General features: G+C 49.7%; 1 protein-coding gene across 3 annotated transcripts; it reads right to left on the minus strand.

Annotated features, from left to right (window-relative positions):
* Positions 1-929: 929 nt before the first annotated feature.
* On the minus strand, positions 930-23,924 carry CGN (cingulin). 3 transcript variants are annotated; one of them, XM_078072444.1, is made up of 22 exons: positions 23,821-23,924; positions 21,335-21,587; positions 17,348-18,228; positions 16,573-16,673; positions 16,349-16,418; positions 16,154-16,249; positions 14,208-14,335; positions 13,427-13,559; positions 12,909-13,121; positions 12,304-12,452; positions 11,938-12,070; positions 8,869-9,069; positions 8,344-8,550; positions 7,513-7,770; positions 6,371-6,541; positions 5,484-5,645; positions 4,391-4,480; positions 3,885-3,968; positions 3,656-3,774; positions 3,252-3,360; positions 2,710-2,873; positions 930-2,396 (listed from the first exon to the last, which is right to left on the minus strand). In XM_078072444.1, exons 3-22 carry the CDS (start codon positions 18,212-18,214, stop codon positions 2,258-2,260), a joined length of 3,594 nt encoding a protein of 1,197 aa, XP_077928570.1. In that variant the 5' UTR covers positions 18,215-18,228; positions 21,335-21,587; positions 23,821-23,924; the 3' UTR covers positions 930-2,257. The 3 variants fall into 3 exon arrangements, 2 of the variants coding, with proteins under 2 accessions (XP_077928570.1, XP_035974634.1); XM_036118741.2 differs by lacking the exon at positions 21,335-21,587 and having other exon boundaries at positions 23,821-23,920; XR_013447919.1 differs by lacking the exon at positions 930-2,396 and having other exon boundaries at positions 2,845-2,873; positions 3,651-3,774.
* Between the last annotated feature and the right edge of the window lie 1,950 nt (positions 23,925-25,874).

The following is a 25,874-nucleotide window of genomic DNA, read 5'->3' on the forward strand; positions in this document are numbered from 1 at the left end:
GAGAATCACCCTGCGGGCCCCTTGGAGGATGAGTTGGAAAAAAGCTTCCGTACATTCTCCTCTCCCTGTATACAGGTCACCTTTGAGGAACTCAGCATGGTAGAAATGCAGGCACCAGAGGCCAACTCACTCAAACTGGCCTAAGCCAGTCTGACAGGTGCCCTGCCCTGGCAGGAGGCCCAAGCCAAAGCCAAAGCCAGCTTGGCTCTGGGTGGGGCTTATTTTGTAGAAGCTATTATACCAAAGCTGCCCTTATATGGCCGGGAGAGGCGGGACACGTTGCCTTAAAAGGATTTTGTATTCTTGAGAAAGGATGAGCCTCAACTTCTCTGATGGCATCTGCTCCCCAAGCCCAGATTATCATCTTAAGGGCCCACAGGAGAGGATGGCCAAGGATAGAGTCTCTCCCAGCCCGGTTTTTCTCTACAGGTTGGCTGCTCCACTGGGCTGTGTCCACATGGAAAGCAGGCAGGAGGTCTGACCCACTCTTGAGTGGGCAGTGCCCCTGAATCTGGCATTAGGCTCTGATGAACAGCTAGCTCCCTCTTCAAGGCAACACAAGAGCAGGAATTTTGCTACCTCCCAGGTAGGGACTGGGTCCCATTCCAGATGGGAATGAATGTCTTTGTACGGGGAAGGTGAATGCTGGGGATATCCCTGTGCCCCAAGGGAGTAAAACCCAGTTGTCTCCTTTAACCCTCAGAGACAGCATTTACTGGCCTTTCTATTCCCAGAAGGTTGTTTAGGAGAGAATGGAGGTGCTATAAACACTTACAGTTTCCCTAGGTTCCATCTAATCAGCTGTAAAGAGCCTCTAAAAAGTGAGGTAAAGAAAACCCCAGCTTCAGCCTCGAAGTTCTCTAGGTAAAATGGTTTCTTCATAAAACAGACCTCCAAATAAGCCATGGAAAAGAATGGGAAGGCAAGGATTTCAGTATAGATATATAATTTTAATATTTAATTTAAAATAAAGTCAAGGCTGGGTTGGTTTGGGAGAAAATCTCTAATTTGCAGAATAGAAGATTTAAAAGAAAAAATCATGAAATTACAAGTCATTGGTGAAAACAGCCTTCTTCCTCCCTCAGGCTCCTTACAGAGCCTGCTTAGGAAATAAGAAAGGTAAATCATCTCCCTTACCTCCTCCCTACCAGGGCTTGGCTCTCCCCAAAACCCAAGGGAGGAATAAATCTTCCATTGCCTCTTCCCATTTCTACCAAGAGTCAGTTTTTAGCCCTAGGCAGGAAGCCGTGTGTCAGGTCCAAGCTCCTGAGATAATGAGGGTCCCCTGGTTCCCCACTGAGGTTGGGCACATCTGGGTCAGAGAAGCCACAAGGAAGACCTTTGCTTTTCAAACTCGTATAGACAGTTATCAGGATTCCCAGATGCAACCCCCTTATAAACACATCCATAGTCACAGAAGGAGAGGAGGAAAGATGGAAACCCTGAGCAGAACCAAGCCCCACTACCTTATCACGGTCCTAGCGAAGTCCATCCCCCAAGGGCTCATCAGCCAAGGAGCCAGTAGCTCTCTATCTAGACTGGGGCAGCAGGGAAAGCTGAGGGCCCTGGTTGGGGAAAGGTTGGTCCTTGGAGAGGAATGAATGTGCAGGTAGAGAAGGCAAGAAGAGCATCCTTACCTCCTCACCCTAAGGCACTGAAAGGAAAGGAAGGTAGGAATGGTGAAGCTAGGAAGGGGAGAACAGATCCCTTGGATCCCCTGGCTTGGGGAAGACAAAATATATAGGAGTGGAGAGGGGTGGGGGCTACATATGGGTCCCATGACTGTGCAAAGAGGAGCATCCAAGAGCCACCCCAGTGTGTCCATTACCCATGTTCCCTTCACCCTGCTCCAGAGTGGGAGCAAAATCACTAAGGTATTTCCCTGAGCCTGAGGGTTAAGGGCTAAAGAAATAAAGCTTTATATACGTGGCAATGTCTTATCCCTTCCTGTCCTGCTCCATCCCCCTCAGCCTATATGCTGACCATCCTATTGCTGTGAGGGAGGATAAGGAGGGTCGGCACTTAAGGGAAGGGCTCAGTTGGCCTAAAATACCCACTCCTCCAGAGGAAAGGGAAAGCCCGTTTACCAGCTTAGTGCCGATGCCCTTTTTATCACCATCGCTCACACCCCTCCAGTCTTAGGGCTGAATAATTGGGTCCCCCCTTCCAGGAATGAGGAATTCAAGGCTTGGCAGGGCAGAATAGGCCTGGCCAGGGCAGGCCGCAAGTGTGGTTTCTGGTCCCTTGTGGACCCAAGTTAACAGGAGCTGGTCTGCAGGTTGCTCTCCGTAAGCAGTGATGCGATGGAAGAAGGGTCGTAGACGCTGTCAAATTCCTCATCTGAGCTCAGCCCTTCATGCTGGGTTGACTCAGCAGCTGAGCGGGAGGCTTTGCGCCTGACAGAAAGGAATACTTGTAAGGGAGGGAGACAGAAAGATTGAGACAACCATGCTTTTCATGCCAAGGACACTCCCAGTTGTCCTAAGGCCTCAAGGTACAAGATCCCCCACCAACCTGAGATCTGAGGAGATGGGATATATATAGACAGTGGGCTGAGATACTAAAGAATAACTATACAGCTTCCAGCCAGGAAGGAGTGACTGCAGAGTCCCATCTTAGAGATCCTCCTCCCTATTCAGCTCCAGAGAACCCATTCCCTTCCCGCATGACTATCCTGATTGTGCCAGGGGACAGAAAAGCAGCCCATACCAGGAGTCCTTCTCTAGGGTTTTGATCCGGGCCTGGAGCTGTTCATTGACCTCATGCTGCTCTTCCAGCTCACGCTGGGCCTTCTTCCTCAGGCCATCGAGTCGCTCAATCTCCTCTTCTGCTTCATCCACCTGCCGCTTCAAAGCCTTCACCCTCAGGCTTAGCTGGGCAGGATACCAAGTCCCCACATTAGAAAAGCATCTGCTGCTACCATGGACTGGGACCCTCCCCGGTAGCAATTTTGACAAGGGATCGTTGCCCTAGAAAAATGTCGTGACCATGTGCAAGTTCCCTAACTTCACAGGTTTGTTTTGGGGATTAAATGAGCTCATACATGTGTAACACTGAGAAAGAGAACCTAGCACATCACACTCAATGCATGTGCTTACTATGACTGTTTTAATCCAGTGCCTCCAGTCTAGTCTCCATCCTTAGTCGAAGCTAGGAAGACCTAGGAGATGGGGCCTCCCTTGGCCTTCAAGCAAACACACAGATGGTATATGCTTACCATATGGGTGCTTGGCCCCGGCTACCATCCTTACCTGGTCCTTCTGGTCATTGACATGCTGCCGCTCGTCATCAATTTGGATGGACAGCTCTTTAACTCTCCGCTCCAGTCTTCGGTTGGTGGACTGCAGAACGGTCTTCTCCCTAGGAGAGTATGGTAGGGGGGTGTCTATGGCTGTCGCCATTTCTAAAGGAAACCCTAGTTGGCCCCCTCCAGCCTCCATGAACTCCTCTGAGTCACGTCACACTAGGGAGGATCCAGGGGCAGATCCAAAGAACTGGGGAGATAAGAGGTCATTCACATTTCAGAAGTTCTGCAACTCCCTCTGCTCTTTACCAAGAGAGAGGATCCCCCTAAAGATCAGGCCAGGTTGGCCATGTCTGACATGCAAGACAGAGAAAAGCCCAGAGGGAGAGAGGGAGGATGGGCTCACATCACCTCTCTTCAGCCTGCAGCCGCTCCTGCAACTCCCGATTCTGGGATTCAAGCTGAGAGAGGCTGGCACTGGGCTTCTGGAAGCCTTCTAAGCTGGCCAACCGACTCTTCAAGTCCTTGTTCTGAGAGGGACAGAAAGTCTTCGTGATCACACTCCACTTCTGATCCCTCCTACGGTCATTCTACCTGCCTCCTGGGGTCTATCCCCAAGACTCCTTCCTCCCCTGCTCACCTGTCTCTCCAGGGAGATTTTGTCACACTCCAGGTCCTGTCGAGCAGACCTCTCCTGCATGAGCTCTGTCCTCAGCTGATCTACCTAGTGGATGAGAGGAGCCAGATTTGGGGAGGGCTAACAATGAACCAGCCAGGTGAACCATGAAGCAGAGTAAAGTGTAGGCTGCTCTCTGAATCCCCACAATTCTCAGGCAACTAAGAAATCACAGCCTATTCAAATGGGAGGAGCCACAGAATTTAAACAGGGCCTCCTCCCTCCATCTCACCAGGAACTAGCATCCCTTCTGAATGGAAGCAGCCTGGACTCAGGGCAGAGAGGATCCCAGGCCACCAGGATTCCTTCTCCCACTCAAATCCCTGGCTTCCTTCCACCCGTCCTGAAGCAGAGGAGACCCTGAAGTAGCACCAGCCATGCACAGATTCATCAGCCAGAATTCTCCAGATTATGACAGATGGGAGGGTGGAGGTGTTTTTGAGAAGGCCAAGGGGTAAGGAAGGAGGTACCTGGTCCCGGCCACGACTCATGCGTTCTGTCAGCAGCTCCACAGTGCTCCTCTCCTCATCTAACTCCGCTTCCAGCCGTGAGACTTTTTCCTGTGGCAGAGGAACGAGAGGTTCATTCTGCCCCACATGCTGGACACCAGAATGCTAAACCCCAACCAGGACCCTTCCAAAGCCCAGCCTCCACAGACCTTCCTGTCTCCCATGTCCCATAACCAGCTGGTCTTTGCCCCTGCCCAGAGCCAGCATGGAGCTAGCACCCTCTGCTGACCAGGCGTGGCATTGAGGGGAGAGGGTGGTGGCGCCAGCTCTAGTCTTGGCCCTTGGCAGGATGACAAACCCCAGAATCGATTCCTCAGTGGGGCAGCCCTATTTCCCTAATGGGGAAACAGACAGAAACCAAAGTGCCTGAGCCAAAGCTGGGATGGAGAGTCAGAAACCGAAGTGCCAGGATTCAGACCAAGGAAGTAGCCAGGCAGTCCCATATAGAGGCTAAGGGTATGGGCTCTGGAGCCACACGGCCTGGGTCTGAAAATCACATCTACCACTTCCTAGCAGAAGGGCCATGGCCAAGTTGCTTAACCTCTCTGTGTGTCTGTTTTCCTCATCTATAAAATGGAGACCCTACCCCACAGCGTTATTCTCAGGACTCAATGAGCCTTAAGTGCCCAGCATGTGGCATAGTATGTGTTTGCTGCTACTACTTGCACTGGTATTATCATCACTGCCAAAGAGCAACCTGGAGACCACTGTTCACTCTGAAGGGGCGATGCCGCTGCTCAGCTCCAGCCAACTGCTGCCCTGCAGACAACTCAGGACAGAGGCTCAGTGTTACCAGATTTTCCAAATGGACAAAAGGAGCCAGAAAGCGGAATATATAAGTAAGTGACATGTATAAATTTCAAACACTGGCAATTAACTCAAAGTCATTTAAAACACTGCACTCAAACAAAACCCACCAGCTGTGGCCTATCAGCTTTCGATACCTAGCACAGAAAGGGGGCTTGGCATGTCTTGGCTCCTTTCCCCCACGGAAGTCCCACCTGTGCCAGGACCTGGACACCCCTCCCCCGCCCCGCCACCCCCACGCCGTCACCTCAAGACCCTTGAGTTGCCGTGTCCTGTCATCCTGGGAGCGCTTTTTGTTCTCTGCCTCTTGTTCCAGCCCCTGCAGTCGCTGGGCCAGCAGCTCTTTGTCCAGCCGGGCGGTGTCCCGGTCAGCCTGAGATGCCTGCAGGGCCTGCCGTAGCCTCTGGGTCTGGACAGAAGGAAAAATGCAACAGCTTGGAGAAGTAAGGTGGGGGCTAAGGGATGGGAGCAGTCTGCCCCTGTGGGGAGAAATGTTTCATCACTGACATTCTTTAGAATTGCCAGAGCATGGTGGTAATAAAAAGCAGGTCAACTTTTAGTCCCATTTTCTTCTCTTTGAAGATCTAGCTAGCTTTATTCAACAATTCAGGAATCAGGCAGCGTCCTATCTAGCAGGTAGAAAGGAGCTCTTAGTCCATTTTCTTTATTGTTTTAAAATGCCCTACACAAATTAGAATCACTGAAGTCATTTTTAGACAACTGATCCTGGGTCCCCGCCCCAGAGGTTGTGATTTAAGTAATACAGGATCCAGGTTGGGTACTGAGACTTTTTGGGTTTTTTTGGTTTTTTTAAACAAAACAAAAAGGGTTTAATGTAATCAAAAAACACAAAATTGTTACAAATTGTTACTGTAAAAGATTGTGAAGCATTAAAACTAGCTATCATTTTTAAAAAATAAAAATAAAACCAGCTATCATATTTAAAGCACCTACTCTGTGTCAGACATGCCTCTGTTTTGATACCACACTTCCACTGACACTGCAGTATTAAGATTTTTTTTTTTAAGATTCTATTTATACTCTCTCTCAAATAAATAAAATCTTAAAAAAAAGAAAAAGAAAAAAGAGGCAATGACCTTAAAACCAAGGACATTGGGCCATTTCTCCTCCTACCTCATCCTGAAGCCGGCTCAGCCCCCCTGAGTTCTTCTCAGCCTCACTGGCCCACTCCTTGGCCTGGCGCTGTGCGTCTGCCACCTCCCGCCGGGCCTTCTCCTTGTAATCCTCCAGCTGGGCCTGGAGCTGCTGCAGGGCCTGCTTAGAGTCATTCCCAATCTGCTCCAGCTGAGAGGCAGAGAAAAGAGCCTTTTTAGCACTACACCTCTGTCCCTCCTCCGAGCCCCAGATTCTCCTTATAGCCGAAGCAGCCCTCCCTTGCTCTCCCCTGGGCCTAGGTCCGTAGTATGGCTAGTAGTGGTATACAGATTGCCTGGGTTCAAATCCTGGCTCTACCACTTATTAGCTATGTGACCACAGGCAAGTTACTTACCCTCTCTGGGTCTCAGTTCCCTGTAAAATGGGAAAATAATGGTACCTACCATCACAAGGTTGTTGTGAGAATTACATTAATGATGTAAAGTACTTATAAAAGTGTCTGATACAAAGTTAACCTTAAATGACCATATTTCAACAAACCCAAGAAGCCAATGATTGTAAGATGTACCACTAAGAAAGAAAAACCTGCCAAATGAACTGTAATCATCAGTTATAAGACATAAGTCAACTTCAGAGATGATGCAATGTGCATTTTAGAACTGATGAAATATTTTTGTTTGCTCCAGCTTTATAAAGTAAGAGATTAGGAGGGGAACCTTATCTGAAAAAAATGCAATTTATTTCCTTTTTTCCCTTTCTCCTTGCCCTCCCCCAAATATAAAATTCCACCCACAAATATTCCTGTGTTTAGGTCTTAAAGACATCTAGGGAGGGATTACAGAACTTTCCTTTCCCTACCCCAAACAGAAAATTCTACTAATGAGGATTCTTATGTTCAGGTCCTACAGATGTCTAAGGGAGAATTCTAGGAGACATTCTCCAAGGACCAAGACCACATGGAATGGGATGTATGGGGGAGGACAAGAACACTGAGGAGCGGGAGGAAGGACACCCCTCTGTAAAGATTTGGCCTTGGCCTCCCCAGCAATGAACTTGAGGAAAGCAAACACCACACACTCTGACCACCCCCCACCCCCTGCCACCAAGCTTCCGTAAGAGCTGGGCCTCTTCCTGAGAGCCCAGGCCACCCCGTGTCCCACCTCCTTGTTGAGCTGGCACACAGTCTTGTCCAGCAAGCGCTTCTGCTCCTCCAGCTCAGCCTTGCCCCGCCGGAGCACCTCCCGCTGCTTCCCCTCCTCTTCTAAGGCCCGGTTCAGTGCTTGCTGCTCCTGCCCCAAGCGGGCCAGCCCCCGCTGGGCCTCCTCCAGCCGGGCCTCCAGTGCCCGCTTGGCAGCTGCCAGGCTCCCCTCCTCTTCCTGAGCCGCGTTCAGGGCCGCCTCGAGCCGCTGTTTCTCTGCCTGGGAGAGGGAAGACACAAGCCATTTGGAGGGGAATAGATGGGACGGAAGAAGAGTGATTGACGAAAAAGGTGGGCAGTGAAAACAGGCTCAGAGGAAGCAGCGAGGAAATCAAGACACAGAGAACAAGCCCAGGGTGGGAATAAGAGACAACAATAGCAGTGCAGGGCGCCTGGGTGGCTCAGTCGTTAAGCGTCTGCCTTCGGCTCAGGTCATGATCGCAGGGTCCTGGAATGGAGTCCCACATCGGGCTCCCTCCTCGAGGGGAAGCCTGCTTCTCCCTCTCCCACTCCCACTGCTTGTGTTCCTGCTCTCGCTATCTCTGTCTCTGTCAAATAAATAAATAAAATCTTTAAAAAAAAAAAAAACAATAGCAGTGCAAGGGCCAAGACGTCCACAGCAAAGCACGCTCCAGGAAATAAACCCGAGTTTAACAGTGGATTGGGAAGGCAAATGGAAGCACACTCGGGGCAAAATAAAACGGGCGGCTGAGGATTTAGCTGGGGAGGATTTAGCCAAGATGAGAGGAGGGCGGGCCAGGGGGAAGCCAACGGTGTGGGCAGAAGCACTGACCTCCAGCCGCTGCACCCTGTCCCGGAGCCTTGCCTCCGCCGCTTCCCCACCTTCCGCCAGGCCTCGGGCCTCCTTCAGCTGCTGCTCCAGACCCAGGATGCGCCGTCGGAACTCGTCATTCTCCTCCTGGGTCTCCCGAAGTGTCGTTTCCACTGCTGCCCGCCGCTGCCCCAGCACTGCCACCTCTGCCTCTGCTGCCATCTGAGCCTGCGGCCAGTCCGGGGAGGGGCAGCTCAGACCCCGGGGCTCCAGGTCACCACCACCACCAGGAAAGCCACACCCAAGAGAGCCCGCGAGAACTAGACAGACTTCAACAGTGGTAGTGCCCCTGAGAAGCCCACCCCTACAGAGACGTGGTGGCTATCACCAGGTGCAGCCCTGCCTCCCCCCTGCCAAATCCTGCCTACTTTTAACCACACACCTAGGATCAAGGATCTGGTCTGTACATACCCATGGTAGGGAATTTTCCATGCCCTCCAGACCCCTCAGCCTCCACCTCCTAAGCCCTGTGCCCACTCCCCTTGCCTTGGAAGCCTCTTCACAGTCCTGTCTCAGTTGCTGAAGGGTCTTTTGTAGCTGGAGGTTCTGCTGTTCCAACCCCCGGCCTCGATCAGCCTCAACCCTCAGCTGCTTCTCCAACTCCCGCTCCCGGTGGCGCCCAGCCACCTCCTGGCTCTGCTGCTCTTCTCTCAGTTCCTTAAGATCCTGCTGTGTCTGGTGCAGCTCCTGGAAGGGAGGGGGACAGTGACAGGGCACAGACGCGGCCTGGGATACCAGACTGCGCAGCAACCGAAACTCTCATCCATTGCTGGGGGAATGAAAGATGCTGTGGCTACTTGGGCAAGGGGTCTGACAGTTTCTCAAACGGTTAACCATAGAGGGGCGCCTGGTGGCTCAGTCGTTAGGCGTCTGCCTTCGGCTTGGGTCATAATCCCAGGGTCCTGGGATCGAGCCCCGCATCAGGCTCCCTGCTCCGCGGGAAGCCTGCTTCTCCCTCTCCCACTCCCCCTGCTTGTGTTCCCTCTCTCATTGTATCTCTCTCTGTCAAATAAATAAATAAAATCTTAAAAAAAAAAAGTTAACTATAGAGTGACCATATGAATTCCATTCCAAGATATATATTCAAGAGCACTGACAACATGTTCCCAAAAAACACGTTCACGTGAATGTTCGTAACAAACAGCATTCTTCATGAGAGCTAAAATATAGAAATGACCCAAATGTCCACCCACTGGTAAACAGATAAACAAAATGTGGTACATCCATATAGAATATTATTCAGCCACAAAAAGTAATGAAGTCCTGATAATTGCTACAACATCGGTAAACCTCAAAAAAAATTATACTAGGTGAAAGAAACCAGACATACATGAGTCCAGTTATATGAAATGTGCAGAATAGGCAAATGCATAGAGACAGAAAGTAGAGTAGTGGTTGTCAAGGGCTGGGGAAAGTGACTGCTAATGGATACGGGGTTCTTTTTTGGGGTGATGAAATTGTTCTCTAATTAGATAGTGATGATGGATGTTTAACTTTGTGTATATACTAAAAACCACAAAGGGACGCCTGGGTAGCTCAGTCAGTTGGGCGTCTGCGTTCAGCTCGGGTCATGACCTCAGGGTCCTGGGATCGAGTCCCTCATCAGGCTCCTTGCTCAGTGGGAAGCCTGCTTCTCCCTCTGCCTGCCACTCTGCCTGCTTGTGTTCTCTATCAAATAAACAAATAAAATCTTAAAAAAAAAAACCAACAACACTAAATCGTACACTTTAAAAGGGTGAATTCTATGGTATGTGAAATAAATCTCCATTAAAAAAAAAAATCACATGAAGTGAGAGTAGGTGAGGGTGTGGATAAAATAGGATTGGCTATTTCAAAAACAAAAGAAAATATGTTGAAAACCAAAACATATTACACAATAAATAGTGGCGCTGCTCTCATTTCTTTTTTAAAACATTTAAGTATTAGGGCACCTGGTTGGCTCAATGGGTAGGGCATGTGACTCTTGATCTGAGGGCTGTGAGTTTGAGCCCCATATTGGGTGTAAAAATAAAAATATTTTTTAAAAAATTAAAATATGAGCTCTAGTTCTAGTTCTTTAGCTATTAGCTACTTCTGAAATTCAGAAAGTACCATAATTAGGCTGAAAGGTTATATATTTTGAGTTTTTAATGTAAGACACTAACAAAACTAACTACAAAGAAAAAGAACAGCACAGCGTGTGGTCTACACTGGATGGGGTCTGTTTTCCTAATGTGTATGTTGTTTGAGTGAGTACTTAATAAAATATACTTCATATATGAGATAAATGAAGCACTAGTTATTACTTTTTAGCTTTATCTCATATGATAAATCAACTAAGATTGCCCAGAGGAATGTCCAAGTTTATTATGTCGACTAATATACCGAACAGACTTCAGACTATCCTTGATATTTGTTAACTTCATATTAACATAGAAAAATTTAAGAGCACTTTTCATTTCACAATCACTAAAAGTATGTTTGGTCAATGTTTATTACATTTTTCTTCAAGTATTTTGTGTAAGCTCAGACTTTTATTTATCTGGAAAATCATCACTTAGAGCTATACTTCTTTACTCGTTTAATAAATATGATTACCTTGATTACAATTAGGCAGTCTTATGGTAAAGGCATGATAAACAAGCATTGATTCATTAATACTTGTTAAATGAGCACCAACTACATATCCAGTGTAGTGAATCAAAGAACTATAAACCTAGAAGGATCCTCAGGAGGCCCTAAGTGCCACTTACCTATACTAACAAAAATATTTTCTAAGTTTCTAAATCATCCAAAATAATTAGTTGCTTTCTTGTCCTTCATAAACCTATACCAGAAATATGAAGAAATATTTGTATTCACTTCAATTTGATGATCTTATCATTTATAAAACATCCATGCATGATAAAATCCCTGCATCTAGATTCTATACTCTAAGCAGCCTTCAAATTGCAATTTGGCTTCCCAAGTAGGTCAGCTGGCCATGCCGATGCAAATATTCCAGTCTGTGTGATGACACTTAACGTTACAAGTTAATAAACTGGCATTCTAACTGTAAATGTTTAATAGATGTAGTTAATGAGTCCATCACCCTGCCCCACTCCCCACCCTCCCACCCCCTCCTGACAGAGCAACTCTCCCTGTGCGGACCAAATTCCAAGCTTGCAAAAATGACCCTGGAGTCTCACAAATCCATCTAAATGCTACTCCCCGCCCCCTGAGGTCTCTTGGGAGGCAGCCAGCAGCCTCTGGCTAGAACCCAACCAGGAGTCCTTTCCGTTAAAAACCTGTATACTCAAGAGCAGCCCAACTGCATCAAAGAGTGTGTGGGGGAGAGAGATGGCTGAGCAGGCAAGGTGGGTCCTGAAAACCAAGTACACAGGGAACCTCATGGGTAGGCGAGGTCGGTGGCCATCACCCCAACCTGCCCTTCCACATCCCAAATCCAAGTACCTTTTTTTTTTTTTTTTTTTTTTTAAGTAATCTCTATACCCAGCATGGGGCTCAAACTCACAACCCTGAGATCAATGGTCCCATGCTCCACTGAGCGAGCCAGCCAGGTGCCCCTCCAAGTACCTTCTTGAGTTCCTCCATTTGGTGAGTGTCTGCAGCACCAGCTCGGGCCTGCCCTAATTCCCTTTGCAAGACCTCCATCTTCTCCCCAAGCTCCTCTTCCATCTCCTCCTTCTCCATCCGCAGCTGCAGGAGTCTGAGCCCAGCCAGGTGAATGCAAAGGGAAAGGGAACAAGGTCAGGCCACCTGCCTGGGAGAAGTTAGCAGGACAATGCAAACCACCTCCCCAGAAGCCAACAGACTGGGCACCCACTCTGAGCAGAGTAAAGGGCACCCACTCTCAGCAGAGTAAAGGGCACAGCATGGGTAGAAAAGAAACAGGATATAGGAAACATGGATAAGCATTCCTGGGAGAGAGGCAGTCCTTACTCCTGTTTGGTGGCTCTAAGCTCCTCCTTGTTCTTCTGGAACATGCTCTGCCAATGCCCTGTCTCCTCCGAGGTCTCCTCCAGCTCCCTCTGCAGCTCCCGCACCAGGGTTGACATCTTCTGCCTCTCCGCCTCTAATGCAGCATGGTCCTAGGGAAGGAGACAGTTGGGGGCCAGGAGGCTCAGAGGGAGAACGCACTTCAGACCAAAGTCTAAGTGTGTGGAAGGGGAGGCTCAGGCCGAGAGGACACCACACCAGCTACACACTGTGAGATCACAGTGGTGCCTGGTGCGATACTAGCAAAAAGCTCTCCCCAAGTCACAGCACCCCCCCCCCCGCTGCCGCTATCATTTACAGGAAGCCTCCCCCATTTATTTCCCCATGGGACTTTGGTCACACACCTTCATGGTGCTCCTGGCCTGCATCCCCTCACTCTGCCCTTGTAGGTTTTCTGGCCAAGGTTTTCATTACATCTCACATGTGTCGTTTAGAGGGAGTTCCAGTTACGACCAGGAAAGTCCCAAAATACCAAGAAACCTCAAGGCGGCTCCTTCTTGGGGGTGGGAGGGTGCCCTCTTCTGGCAGCCCCCGCTCTGGTCACATGCCTGGGTTGCGTCCTGCATACTCCGGCGAAGCTGCTCGGCATCTCGCTGGTACTGCTGCCGGACGTTTTCCACCTCCTGGTCACGGGAGGCCACCTCCTCCTTCAGGGCCCCCTTCAGGGCTGTCAGTTCCCGCTCCCGCAGTCTCAGCTGCTCCTCTATCCGCTGTTTGCCCTCCAAGACCTCTTCCAGAAGCTCCCGGGTCTCTAACAGGTCCTGGGGAAATGAAGATGGAAGTACAGAGGTGACTCTATTAGGATCTGCCTGCCTATTCATTCATTTAATCAATCAAAAATATTTACTGAGCACCTTGTACCTGTCAGGCTCAGTACCAGGTGCTCTCTGCCCACGATTCTGGGCTCTAACCCCCACCCCACCATTGAATCTGTCTGAAAGCACACTAAGGGGTACCCATAATCAGCTACCTACTGCCCATACTGTGGGGAAACTATAGGTGAACAGATTTGAGGGTGCTCTAGCTGAAAGGAGGCAGAGGCTGTGGGAGCCATCCTGCTCCCTACCTTCCTTAGTGCCTCCTTAGCAGACTCCGGCCCCTGGGCCTGTTTCAGCTTGTCCTGCAGCTCCACCACCTGGGTCTCCAGCCCATGTCGTGCCCTTTCACCCTGATCCACAAGAAGCTTCATGTTCTGGAGCCTAATAATTAATAATAGATAATATCATCAAGCGCTAGGTGTCAAGCAGTTTTCTAAACACTTTACATATATTAATTCATTTAAACCTCCTTCTTTGTTCAAATCTAAATGAGGCCTCCCCTGACCACTTTATTTAATACTGGAACCTGCTCCTCCACCACTCGGCCCTCAATCTTCTTTGACCTACTCTACTTACCACCTTCTCACATGCTACAAATTTACTTACCTAATATGTTCAATATTTACTGTCTGTCTTCCCCCACACCCCTGCCACCGCTAGAAACTATGCTTCTGGAGAGCAGTGCTCGTCATATGAATGGTTCACTGCCTGGAACCTAGATCAGTGCCTGCCACACCGTATTCATTGCAAAAATATCTGCTGAATGAACCATCCTGTGAGGTAGGTACTATTATTAACCCATTTTACAGATTTAGAGCCTGAACTAGAGAGGCAAATCCAGGTACCCCAACTCAGGCACAATCACCATTACCAACAGAGAAAGTAAAGAGAAAGTTCCTATATTTAAATTATCTCTGTCTGCCCCTTCTAGCTTCTAGAGATTTCTCTCCATCTCTCCCACCCAGGTGGCACCTCCAACTCTGGCCTCCGTCCCCAAACAGCCCCATATGCACCATCGACTGCACGCACTCTTTGGTGCTCTGCTGGGCCTCCCCCTTCTTCCTCTCCAGCAGCTGCTGCAGTCGGCTGCACTCTTCCGTCTTCTCCTCCAGCTGCTGCTCCAGCCCAGCCCGGGATGGCTCTAGCTTCTGCCGCTTCTGGAAAAGGCAGGGCGAGTAAAGCAGGTGGAGAGTAGGCAAAGCCTCTCAGGAGGACCAGGAGTAATGCAAATGTCTAACATTTACTGACTCACTAAATGACAGGCACTGTTACTACGAACCCTGTGTTTATTATCTGGATTTAATTCTCTTAACAAGCCTTGGGACTTATGATGGTTTAAAGTATGTCCACTAATTCTCTGACATTCCTTTCAAGAGGTGAAGCTTCTCCCCTTGAGTATGGGCTAGACTTAAGGACTCTCTTCTAACAAACAGAAAAAGGAAGAAGCGATGTGTAGCTTCTGCGACTAGTCCTAAAAAGGCACTGCAGCTTCCTCCTTACCTTCTTCTCTCTTGGATGGTTCACTCTGGGGGAAGGTAGCTGCCATACTGTGCAGCATTCAAGCAGCCCCACGAAGAGGTCCACACAGCAAGGAAGTGAGGCCTCCAGCCAACACCCATTGTCTTCTAATGACTATAGCCCCAGCCAATACCTTGACTGGAAACTCTTACATAACAGACCCGGAACTACCCAGCTAAGCTGCTTCCAGACTCTGGGTCCTCAAGACACCAGGAGATGATTGTTTCAAACTGCTACGTTTTGAGGTAATTCGTTACACAGCCATAGATAAATAATATAGTACAATTATTATCCCCACTTTATAGTTAAGGAAACAGTGGCTTAGAACATATAAAGAACATGCCCAAGGTCAGTTACACAGCCAACGGTTACCAGGATTTGAACTCAGTTTGACTCCACAGCTGACCACTTAACCAGGATACTATTCTGCTTTCCAGGAAATAAGGGGAGTTACAACCCAATACTTACTGAGTACTGAGTACCAACTACACGCAAGGCAATACTGTGAGAGGTGAGAGCAGTATTTTTTAAACTTTTTTTAATTTTTTTTTTTTTTTAAGAGAGAGAGAGAATGAGAGGGTGGGGGAAAGGGCAGAGGAGACTCCCAAGCAGGCTCCATGGCCAGCATGGAGCCTGACACGGGGCTCGATCCCACGACCGTGAGATCATGACCTGAGCTGAAATCAAGAATCTGACACTTAACCAACTGAGCCACCCAGGTGCCCCACAATATTTTTTTTAAAGGGAGTAGATAAGACTTTCACATAAGGCTGACCTGAATTTTTAAATTCCTTCTCTGTAACTTAGTACCTTGAGCAAGTCACTTAACCTGTCTGATCTTCAGTTTTCTTATCATGAAAGGGTCCACAATACCTACTTTACAGATCACTATAATTATTACGTATTACCTAGGATGGTACCTATTACAAGAAGTATACTCAATAGGGGTGCCTGGGTGGCTCAGTTGGTTAAGCATCAGACTTCGGCTCATGTCATGATCTTGGGGTCCTGGGATCCAGGCTCTGCACTCAGCATGGAGTCTGCTTGTCCCTCTCCCTCTCTCTCTGCCCCTCCCCCCGCTCATGCTCTCTCTCTCTCAAATAAATATACATAAATATAAAGTACACTCAATAAATGACAGCTACTGGTATTGCCGTCATCATAATGCAGTGAAAAGGACTGAGGGAAGTAAGCTGCTCAAGGCATCCACAGCCAGTGAACAGCAAAGCCAGGGTGGGAACTTCCAAAGGAAATGAATGCAAGGTAGTCGGAGCTCTGATGAATGTGCTCTTCTCCCTAAGCTCCAGGGAACCCCAGAAGTCCTTGGTGGGACCAGCACACACGCTTGTCTCGTATCACAGAACACACGAGCGCTCATTCGATCGCTTGGCAGAGCAACCCAGGCCACGGTTTCTCCCGTGTCCTGTGTGCCTCCTGCAGCTCCAGTCTCCCCTCACCTTCACTTCTTCATCCAGCTTTTGCTGAAGCTCCTCCACTTTTCGGGTGAGCTCACTCTGCCCAGCCAGGGCCTTAGCAGACCCAGGAGAAGCCATCTGCCAGAGACAGGGCGGGAAAAAACAGGTCCACACCCAGACCCAGGCCTGAGAGGCCCAACACTGCCTCCCTGCTCCCACCAGGAGGTAGCCACTTACCACCAGAGGCTGCATCTGTTCCAGCACCAAATTGACCTTCCTCCTCACAGAGGTTTCACTTTCTGAGCTTCTGGAGGATAAAAAGGATAGAAGCAAAGGCTAAGGGAGGGAAGAGGTAGCAGAGATGAGAGAAGGAAGAGCTAAGGGCAGGGAAGATGGGGAAGGAAGCTAGAAGGAAAAGAGGGGAGGTGTGTGACTCTGCTGTTGGGAGGGCCCCCACTCACCCCTCCCTCAGGATGCTGTAGATGGTGGCCTTCACATGGTCCACACTGCCTGGTGGGGCTGTCTCCTGCTGGTCTCGGAGAAGGTCTGGAGTTGACTTGAACTGCAAAACATAAACCCAGAGAAACAGGAAGATGAAGCCAGCAGTGTGTGTGATGTTCCGATGGCGCAGAAGCGGCAGGTGGGAGACGAGGCCCTCCAAGCGTGCTGAACAAGCCTCACGTGGGGAAAAGAGGCAACACCGCTGAGGCCTGAGCAGCAGGCCCAGGAGAGGTCCAAGCAGGGTACACCTCTCACTGTTGCTGCAAGCCAGATACTCCTTGACAAGCAGATCTCAACTAGCTGGGAGCTCTGTGGTAAGTGTTTTGTTGCTACTGACAGTTAACGTATTAGACTTTGTAAATGAACAGGCTTAAGAAGTCGCTCCCCCACTTACTTACACTCCTGAGTGGGAGACAAAGGTGGGAGTTTTGACAAGAGCACTGGAAGTTGTTCATATTACCAGGCCTGCCTTACTTATGCTGCAGACCTAGCAAATGCTAGTGACTGAGGCACAGTTCATGGCCGGGCAGTAACACGGAACTCTCATGCTTGTGAAGACTAATTTCACAGTTAGTTTCCATGGAAGTATCTTGTACATGTGAGTATCATCTATGAAGAAGATGGGTAAATTGGAGAACAAAAGTAGAAACCTTCTGCCTTAAGTTATTTGAATCAGCAAGGGGTCCCTGGGCTGGTGGGTTAGGGATTGGAAGCCACAGAGGAATGGGGTCTGACCTGCAGCATGCCAGGGTCCTGGGCTCTCCCCCGTGGCTCCTCAAAACTCTGAAGGACCCAGTCCTGGGTCTGACGGGAATGGCTAAAGCCACCAAGAGGGCTCTGGCTCTGGGCCGACTGTTTGGAGCTGCCCATGTGGCTGTCATGCTTTGTGCTAGGAGTCCAGTGGTTGGGGGACCGACGCTCCCGTTCCTCAAGGGTATCACGTGGGAGCCGGTTGTCCAGGCTTTGGCTCCGCTTGCGTTGTTCAGGGGGCAGCGTCCGCATGCGCCGGCCAGTCCGGCCCCGGGCCTGCCCCCCATGGTGACTGTCAAACTTGTTGATGAGTGAGTCCACTGAAGATAGGGGAGCAGTGTCAATGGTGCTCCCAGGGGAAGCTCCTTGGGGGGCCAACTCCAGCAAGCTAGTGCTCCTGGTGGTCGGACTCACAGGGGCAGGGCCTGTCAGTGAGGCCTGGGACTGGGATCGGAGTAGCCTTCCATTCCAGTGGGCCCCAGGCTCCTCATCAGACATGCTGCCCTGTGAGCGGGCAGGAAATTCCTTGGCATGAGAGTAGGAACTCTCTGGGAATTCCGAGTCAGAGCTCAGAGCTCCCGGAGCCCCTCTGTTGTTGGCCCCCTTGATCTGGACTCCAAAGGAGTCACCACCTTGCTCCCCACTGTTGAGTACTACAAAGGGCTGTCCAGCGATGCCCTGCACACGCACAGCGACCCCATAGGTATTGGCTCTTGCATCCTTAGCTGGACGTCGTCCACCACGACGTAGGGTGCCCATCTCTGCATCACCCACTGGCTCTGTAATGAAGCGAATCTGGACTCCATGGTCTACAGGGCCCCGGGGCTCAGCCATGGTAGATGCCTGCTCCATGAATGGGAGGGTTCCTAGAAAATTAAGAAAACAGTTAAAGCTGAGAGACTGGGAGTAGAAACCCAGAAACCTCCACCTGTCTGGCTTTTGTGTGGCTTGTTACCTTGTCGTTCCTTCTACATAGAATAGTGGTTCTCATATTTTATCTGAGCAGAAGTACCTCAAGGGCCTATGAAAACACAGACTATTGGACCCTGTCCCCAGAGCTTCTGATTCAGTAGGTCTGAATTTGCATTTCTAAAAATTTCCAGGAGATATTGATGCTGCTGGTCCAGATTCCAGATTTTGAAACCCACTGACTTAGAAGAATCCATTTCCTCTAATACAGTCCTAGGGAGCTTGGCTTTGTCGAGAGTTTAATGATTTTGCTTGATCTTCGCATGTACGCCCATAGCATGGTGTGCCTCCTCCAACTCCAAAGAAGGCAGAACCCAAACCCCACCTTATAGATACCTCTATCCCAATGGAGAAAAGGGGCCCTCTACTCCCAGAGCTCATTTAAAATACAGAAGACAACCCCCTCAAGGTATGCCATCCCATTTCTGGGAGGATAGCAGTGATGCCTCTGGGTTGGAGGACCTGGGGGCTAAGGACAGAGATGGGAGAGTAACTAGCTTTCTACTGTCCCTTTTAAACTTGGAACCATGTAGATGTATTGTTTATTCAAAAAAAGATTTAAATAACATTTAAGAATGTCAGTCCAAAGGGCCCTAGGATAGGCAGACTTGTCCCACATGAGGGCCAGAGCCAGGACCACCCATAGGCCAACTCCTCCAGTCCACATCAACCCAAGATTAGAGTCGGCAAATGGAATATATTCCAGGTGTGCTCTGGCTCCAGGAATTGGGGAGGGCAGGTTCTCCTTGAAGCAAATAAAAACTCCAGCTTCCCAGCCCTGCAACTAATCTCCACCACAGCCTAGCACTTAACTGGAGGAGGAGTATATCAAGACCCGGACAGACACACAAACATACCCAGCTCGATTTCCCAGTGGAGCTCTCGGCCAAGGAAAGTTGGCAAGGCCCCCTTCAGGGACTGTAGACAAGCTAAGAAACCCAGGAAACGGGGGTGAGAGGGGAAGGGAGTGGCCTAGCTGCAGGTGAGAAAGGGCTTGGTGGGAAGAACATTCCTAGCATTCCCAGCCCTTCCCCTCCAGAGAAAGGAATAGCGAGGGAGGAGCCCTTATTGGCAATGGTTCTTCTCCTTTTTGGTTCTGAGACTCCATTGAGAGAATGATTAAAGTAATGCACCCCGCCCAAGAAACAGTCCACCCAAACTTTTACCACAGAATCTCAAGAGGTTCATGGACACCTCCAAGCCCACCCTGAACTAAAGGACCCCTGTCCTCCCACCATTCCAGCATTGGGGAGGACTTTAACCAACCTCAGATACTCCAAACAAAAGGATATTTAGTTGACAGGGTCCTTTGTTAGAATTCAAGTAAGAGATGGGACCAGGAAAGAAGCTACAAGGCAAAGGTTCTCCAAACCTCATCCAGTAAAAAAGGAACTTAGCCCTGCTCTTCATTGGATGTATATAACCTTGAGCAAATCCCAACTTTTCTGAGCCTCAGTTTCCCCATCGGTAAAATAAGTACAATGATAATACCTCATGAGGTAATACTTGTGAGAATTAGAAAATAATAATTACATGTATACAGCTGTAAAAATTTTATCATGTTCTACACTTCAGATTCTTGCATGTAATTTACTTAGGTTCCATTATTTTTTTTTAATAAAAAGAGGGAAAATAAGGGCACCTGGGTCGCTCAGTCAGTTAAGCGTCTGACTCCCGGATTCGGCTCAGGTTGTGATCTCATGGTCGTTGGGATCGAGCCTCACGTTGGGCTCTGCACTCGGCACGATGTCTGCTTCAGATTCTCTCCCCCTCTCCCCCCACTCACTTTCTCTCTCAAATAAATAAAATCTTAAAAAAAAGAGGGAAAATGACAAAACATGAAACATAGCTAGCAGCATGTATGCCTGTCACAAAGCTGACAACAAATGTTACCCTGCATACATGTGTTCCTCCTAACAGGACCTTCCTGGCTTCAAGTGCCTCACAGAAGGATGTCACTTCCTCAGAGCCTTTCCCAACCACCCCCTCCCACAAACTAGATCAGAACCATGTTATATGTTCTACAGTTGTCCTTCAATGAATTTACCTCAGTTTATTCTTTTCTTTTTTTTTTTTTTTTTTAAAGATTTTATTTATTTGACAGAGAGAGAGATAGCGAGAGCAGGAACACAAGCAGGGGGAGTGGGAGAGGGAGAAGCAGGCTTCCCGCCGAGCAGGGAGCCCGATGTGGGACCCGATCCCGGGACCCCGGGATCATGACCTGAGCCGAAGGCAGACGCTTAACGACTGAGCCACCCAGGCGCCCAGTTTATTATTTTCTTAAACAGTTTATTTTTAAGTAATCTCTACACCCAATGTGGGGCTCAAATTTACAACCCCGAGATCAAGAGTCACATGCTGTTCCGACTGAGCCAGCCAGACAACCCTGTTTATTTTTATATATTTATCAGTGATGATTTGTTTCCTGTCTGTCTCCCCCACTAGATTATAAACTCCTGGACAGCAAAGAACATGGCTCTCAGCTGACTACGGTGGCCCCAGGGCCTGGTGACATGGTATGCATCAATAAATATTTGTTAAAGGTTGTATCCTGAACCAAGGCAGACTCGCACAGCAGTGGGGAGATTTACCCAATGACCCCCTCACAGCCATTTCTCATTTGCCCCAGTAACAAGACCTCTCCCTGCCCCATTCAGTCATAATTTTGGAACCAGATGTGCCTAGACTGCCAGCTCTCAGAAGTCACATGATTTATTCATAATGCAGCTCTACTCTGTCAGTACCTCTACTGATCTTCCAGATCCAGGTCAAGGAGCTCCCCGACTAGGCCCAGCAGAGCGCACAGTCCCTCACCCACGCAAGCGCACCAAGTTGTTCAGAGCCAGTGCTGAACGTGCCCCCAGGTCCCAATGACTCCCTAACTTCAATGGACCGTTAGTCCTGGGGACAGGTGGGTCAGGGACCAGGAGGGTTGAAGTGATCTTTGGGGTGGGTCAGAAAGCAGAGCTCTAAATGATTCAACATGGAAAACCCGAAACCTACCCGCCTTCAGTTACGAGGACAGTGGGGCGTGGCCAGGGGAGCCAGGCAGCTCCAAGGTCTTGCGTAAGCCCCAGAGGCAGGTAAACAGCGATCCAGTGCCAGGAAACATGGAGTAGAGAGGGTTCGCTCACAGCCTGCCCCTGCTTTTCCCTCCTCTGGCATGTGCCCAGGGCACTCCTCACCAACTGTACTCTGGGAAGAGCTCGGGCCACAGGTTAATTCAACTTCATCTGTCTGCCTCTGCCATTCCAGCCTGTAAGAAAAGGGAGGATACGTTGCCCCTGTACCAGGCAGCCACTTCTCCCTGAGTTACTCATTAGCCTGCCCTGCCCCAATTCCGTCACCTCTGGCCCAGCCATAAGCATCTGGCTTCCAACTAGGAGTGACGGTCTCTGGACTTCTGGCAGGAAGTGGGGGTGGGGTGGTTTGGGGTGTGCAGAGGAAGAACTGATATATACAGGGCCAGGCAACATGCTAGATGCTATGTAATTGGCAGATTTAGAAAATGGAAGAATGAGAGGTATAGAGATTAGACTCCCCTCGGAGGTAACAAGGGAAGTAAATGGTCAAAATAGAAAAGGACACCTCAGTGACCTTGATCAATTGGTTATTTTCTCAGAAAGAGTTACAAAGACAAGAAGGTTCCCCACGGATCAAAAAGAACCACCCCATGTGGACTCCTGGCCCAGTCCACTGAAAAAGCAGAAACCTGAGAGCCATGCTAGAGCAGCTTGGCCAGTGGAGGAAAAAACACAATGACAAACTGGGCCCTGCAAACTGGCTGGACTGGTTTGAGAGGCAAGGGGAAGGGGAGGGCCACGGACACTCCACTGGCAGCTCATAAAGCAGACCAGAGAAACTCCACACCACAAAGGAGGCAGGGGGCAAAACCATGGGCAAGGGCTGTCCAGCCTAGAGCCAAAGCTCTGAAGGAGTAGGCAGAAGGTGGAGAGGGAACAGGGAGGAACAGATGCACAAAGAACCTGGTGAGTGACAGGCCAGTATGTGACAGGAAGACTTTGTATCCCCCGCCCCTCCCTCTCAAGTTCCCCAAGTTACATTCCTCATCCCACACTTGCCTTGGCCAACTCCTGGGCCTTAGTTCTCCCCTCCCCAGCATGAAGAGAAGCAACCCTACCTTCTCCTCACCTCCCACAGGGCTGATAGCATGCAGGTCAGCCTGGGGAAAGAAGAAAGGATTCTAGGAAGCCAGAATCCTCTTAGGGTCAGGCAAATCTCTGGATTAGCAGTCCCCTAGGGCCAGCCCCCCACTCCCAAATATCAAGGAGGAAAGAAGAGGTGCAGAGGCACCCGTAGGCAGCCTATGAACAACATAGCGGTTGCTAATTATTTCCCAATTACAACAACTTTCCTCAGGCAGGGCATCAAAGGGGCCAAGCTAAGACTGGCTCTGGTTCCCTTACCTGCCTAAGGCAAGGAAATCTGCCTCAGAAGTCTTGTCTGGGCCCCAATGTGCAGCTCTCATCCAGCCTGGAGACCAAGAGGTGCCAATTCCCCTAGTCTTGTGGTCTCCTAAGGAGTCCTGCCTATTTCCCACACCACTGGTGCCTCCTGCCAGTCTGACAGCCATCATGGTCCCAGAGTCAGGGATGCCTTGTGGGGTTTCAAGGAGTAATGGGGATCTTCTGGGAGGCATCAAGGAAATTGGTTAGGCTCCCAAAGCGCATCCAATGACTCCATCTAGAACCACAGAAGAAAGTATGCGTGCTTGGGGAGAGGGTTTGACATTAGCCCCAGTCATTAAAAAGTATTTCTACATATTTTGTAGGCCTAGGGATCTACGTTTCCTCCTATCCCTCTCTTGAAGAGCACTCTCTGAAGAGGAAGAAGGAAAAATTCTCCCAGGCATAAAAGCAAAGGCGACAGAAACTGAAGGCTTAAGTAGTTTCACACCTAGCAAAGAGATGGGGGTGCCTTCTTGTTCTGCCCCTCAGTGTCTTCACCTGTAGGTGAATAGTCAGAGCAAGATTCCACACCTCAGAGACATCTCAAAGCCGGAAAGGAGGTGTCAGCGCCAGCTCAGAACGGCAGCCAGGGGGAAAACCTCAGGGAAACAGCACCTCTGGATGCCTTTCCCTTACGTCTCTGACCCCTTGTCCAACTGAGACTACTTCCCCCTAACACCTCGGTCTCCAAGAGAAACTCTGCCCTGGGACCGGCGTCTGACCTCCAGAGATAACCTGGCCCTGAAATGCTTTCACGTCCTGAGAGTAGCCTTAGCCTCACCTGGCACGTTCCCAGGCACCTGCCTCTGGTACCTTAGAGTAGGAGCCAGCTCTTGATCAGTACTCCCACCCCAGCTTCACCTCCCCTCCTCCCCTCTCCAATGCAGCACCTGTACCCCGGAGGAGGGTATCTCGGATCGCCTCGCCCCTTGCCCCTGAGGCCCGCTTGCCTTTCAGGTACTCTTGGCCCTGAGGCCCGCTTGCCTTTCAGGTGCTCTTGCCCCCTCCGCATTCACTCACCCCAGCCGGGCTCGGCGCTCCCGGGCTCGGGCTCGGCGCTCCCGGGCTCGGGTTCGGGCTCGCGCTCCAGCAGAGCTGCACCAGCCGCTCCCGGGCCCTCCCCCTCCGTCCCTCGGCGCTCCCTCCCCCCCCCCCACCAACCTGTTACTCCCCTCCGGAGCTCCACCCCCATTGGCCGTCACCACCCGCCCCGCCTTACCCTTCCTCTGGTTGGTCCGTTTCCCTCGAGGGGCGGGGCCGTTCGCCGCAGGGAATTGGACCGGGGGTCGCGGGCCGGGGTTGGGGGGCTGGGTCACGTGGGCCGGCGGGCGGTGGAGCGCCGCGGGCGGGGCGGCAAGGGGCAACCGGAGGCCATTTTGGGGGCGTAATGGTTGGCCGTGTGTGGCCGCCCCCGCCCGGGTCCAGGAGCTGACCGCCAGGGCATCTTCTCGCCCTTGCTGGAAAGCAGCCCTCTGTCTCCGCGGTTCTCGACGGGAATCTCTGTCTAGACCGCTTTCTGCCCTTCACCTAGCTCCACATAAATCAGATTGCTTTGATGTCCTTTTGCAGAGGGTATCTCCCTGGTCCTCAAAACGCCAGAGCTCCGCGACTTCAGCTCGTGTCGCTTCTCCCCAGCCTGAGCCGCAGCCCCTATCTTCTGGCCTCCACAAATCATTTTCCAGCCTGGTACCTTTTTCTCTGTAGTATTTTATCATTTTCCAAATTACATAATTCAATTTTTGAATCATATTCATTGTTTGTCTCTCATCCAACGTTAAGCTCCACCGCGGAAAGGATCTCTTGTGTTCGCTGCTATCCCAAACGCCTGTTACAGGGACTGGCACACATTAGGCGCTTAATTTGTTGAATGAATGGGAATTGGGTAAAAGTCAATGTAAGTTTACATTGAAGGGGAATGTAAGTTTACAATGAATAGGAATGACCCTCACTCTAAACAAAAGGGGACTCAACCTCAGATTGTGAATCCACTTTAGAGTTTAGCCTTTCAAGAGATGGAGGCATTGATCCCAGGCCCCAGAAGAGTAAAGTCAGGTCAGGGGTGCTCAGCAAACTATAGGCCCCTGCTAAACGCTAGCTGTGGTTAAACAGCATTAAAGTTGGCTTCCTCGATTTTAACCGCTGAGATATGTAAAAAGGAGATTAGTTTACGTTGCTGGGCTCTGGATACTGTTCTCAACAAATATTAAAAAAAAACACACACACAAATATTTATTGTGTACCTATTTAGGGTTGAAGTGGAATCTTAAATGCAGCCGACAGTCTGGTGCCCTCGCTGGCGCTCATTGCCTTTTCCTCCCCCCTCCCCCCTTCCGAAGCTAGGTGTGGGTCCTGGAGGGTAAAGTCCACCTACCAGGTCTTTAGCTAGATGCAAAGTCTCCGCATTCCAAGGGAAGCATTATACCCGGATTAGAGTCATCAAACAGGCCAGTGCCTAGGGGAGGGAACAGCAAAAAGGTGTGGGGGTGGGGATCCGAAGAGGAAGTATCCCTCCAGGACTTGTCTCTAGACCAGTGGGAAGACTTAAAAAAAAAAAAAAAAAAAAAAAAAAACCTGTTTTTTTGAAATGGGAGATTGTTAATTGACCCAGATATTGGAAAAGTGGAAACACCTGAAGTCTCACGGGTAACACCTTAATAATTAGGGTACTTAGTATATTTGTAGTAAATATAAAGTTAGGGTGGTAAAGAAGACACCACACCCCAGCACTCTGGACACAGATTACAAGAAAAACCAGGAGGCCTCAGAGTCACCATAGTGTCATCTATTCCTCAAGGAAGCACTCAATCTCAGAAGGACACCATCATCAGGCACAGGTAGTAAAGGTGACACCAACGTCTTTTTCCAGAGTTTGTGGTCCCTTCTCCTTAAGAAATGTTACAATTTGGAAAAATTGGCCAGTTTACAAATATGGCAAAGGTAGGAAAGCAGAGCAAATACAATATTCAGAAAGAAGGAATAAATTACATTGATATATATTCAAGTGGTAATTATACTTTTTGTGAAATGGTATAAAAGAGAAAGTTCTAGGTAAATTGGAAAATTTTTCACTAAGA

This window comes from Halichoerus grypus, chromosome 5 (assembly GCF_964656455.1).
Source record: "Halichoerus grypus chromosome 5, mHalGry1.hap1.1, whole genome shotgun sequence".
Classification (NCBI taxonomy): domain Eukaryota; kingdom Metazoa; phylum Chordata; class Mammalia; order Carnivora; family Phocidae; genus Halichoerus; species Halichoerus grypus.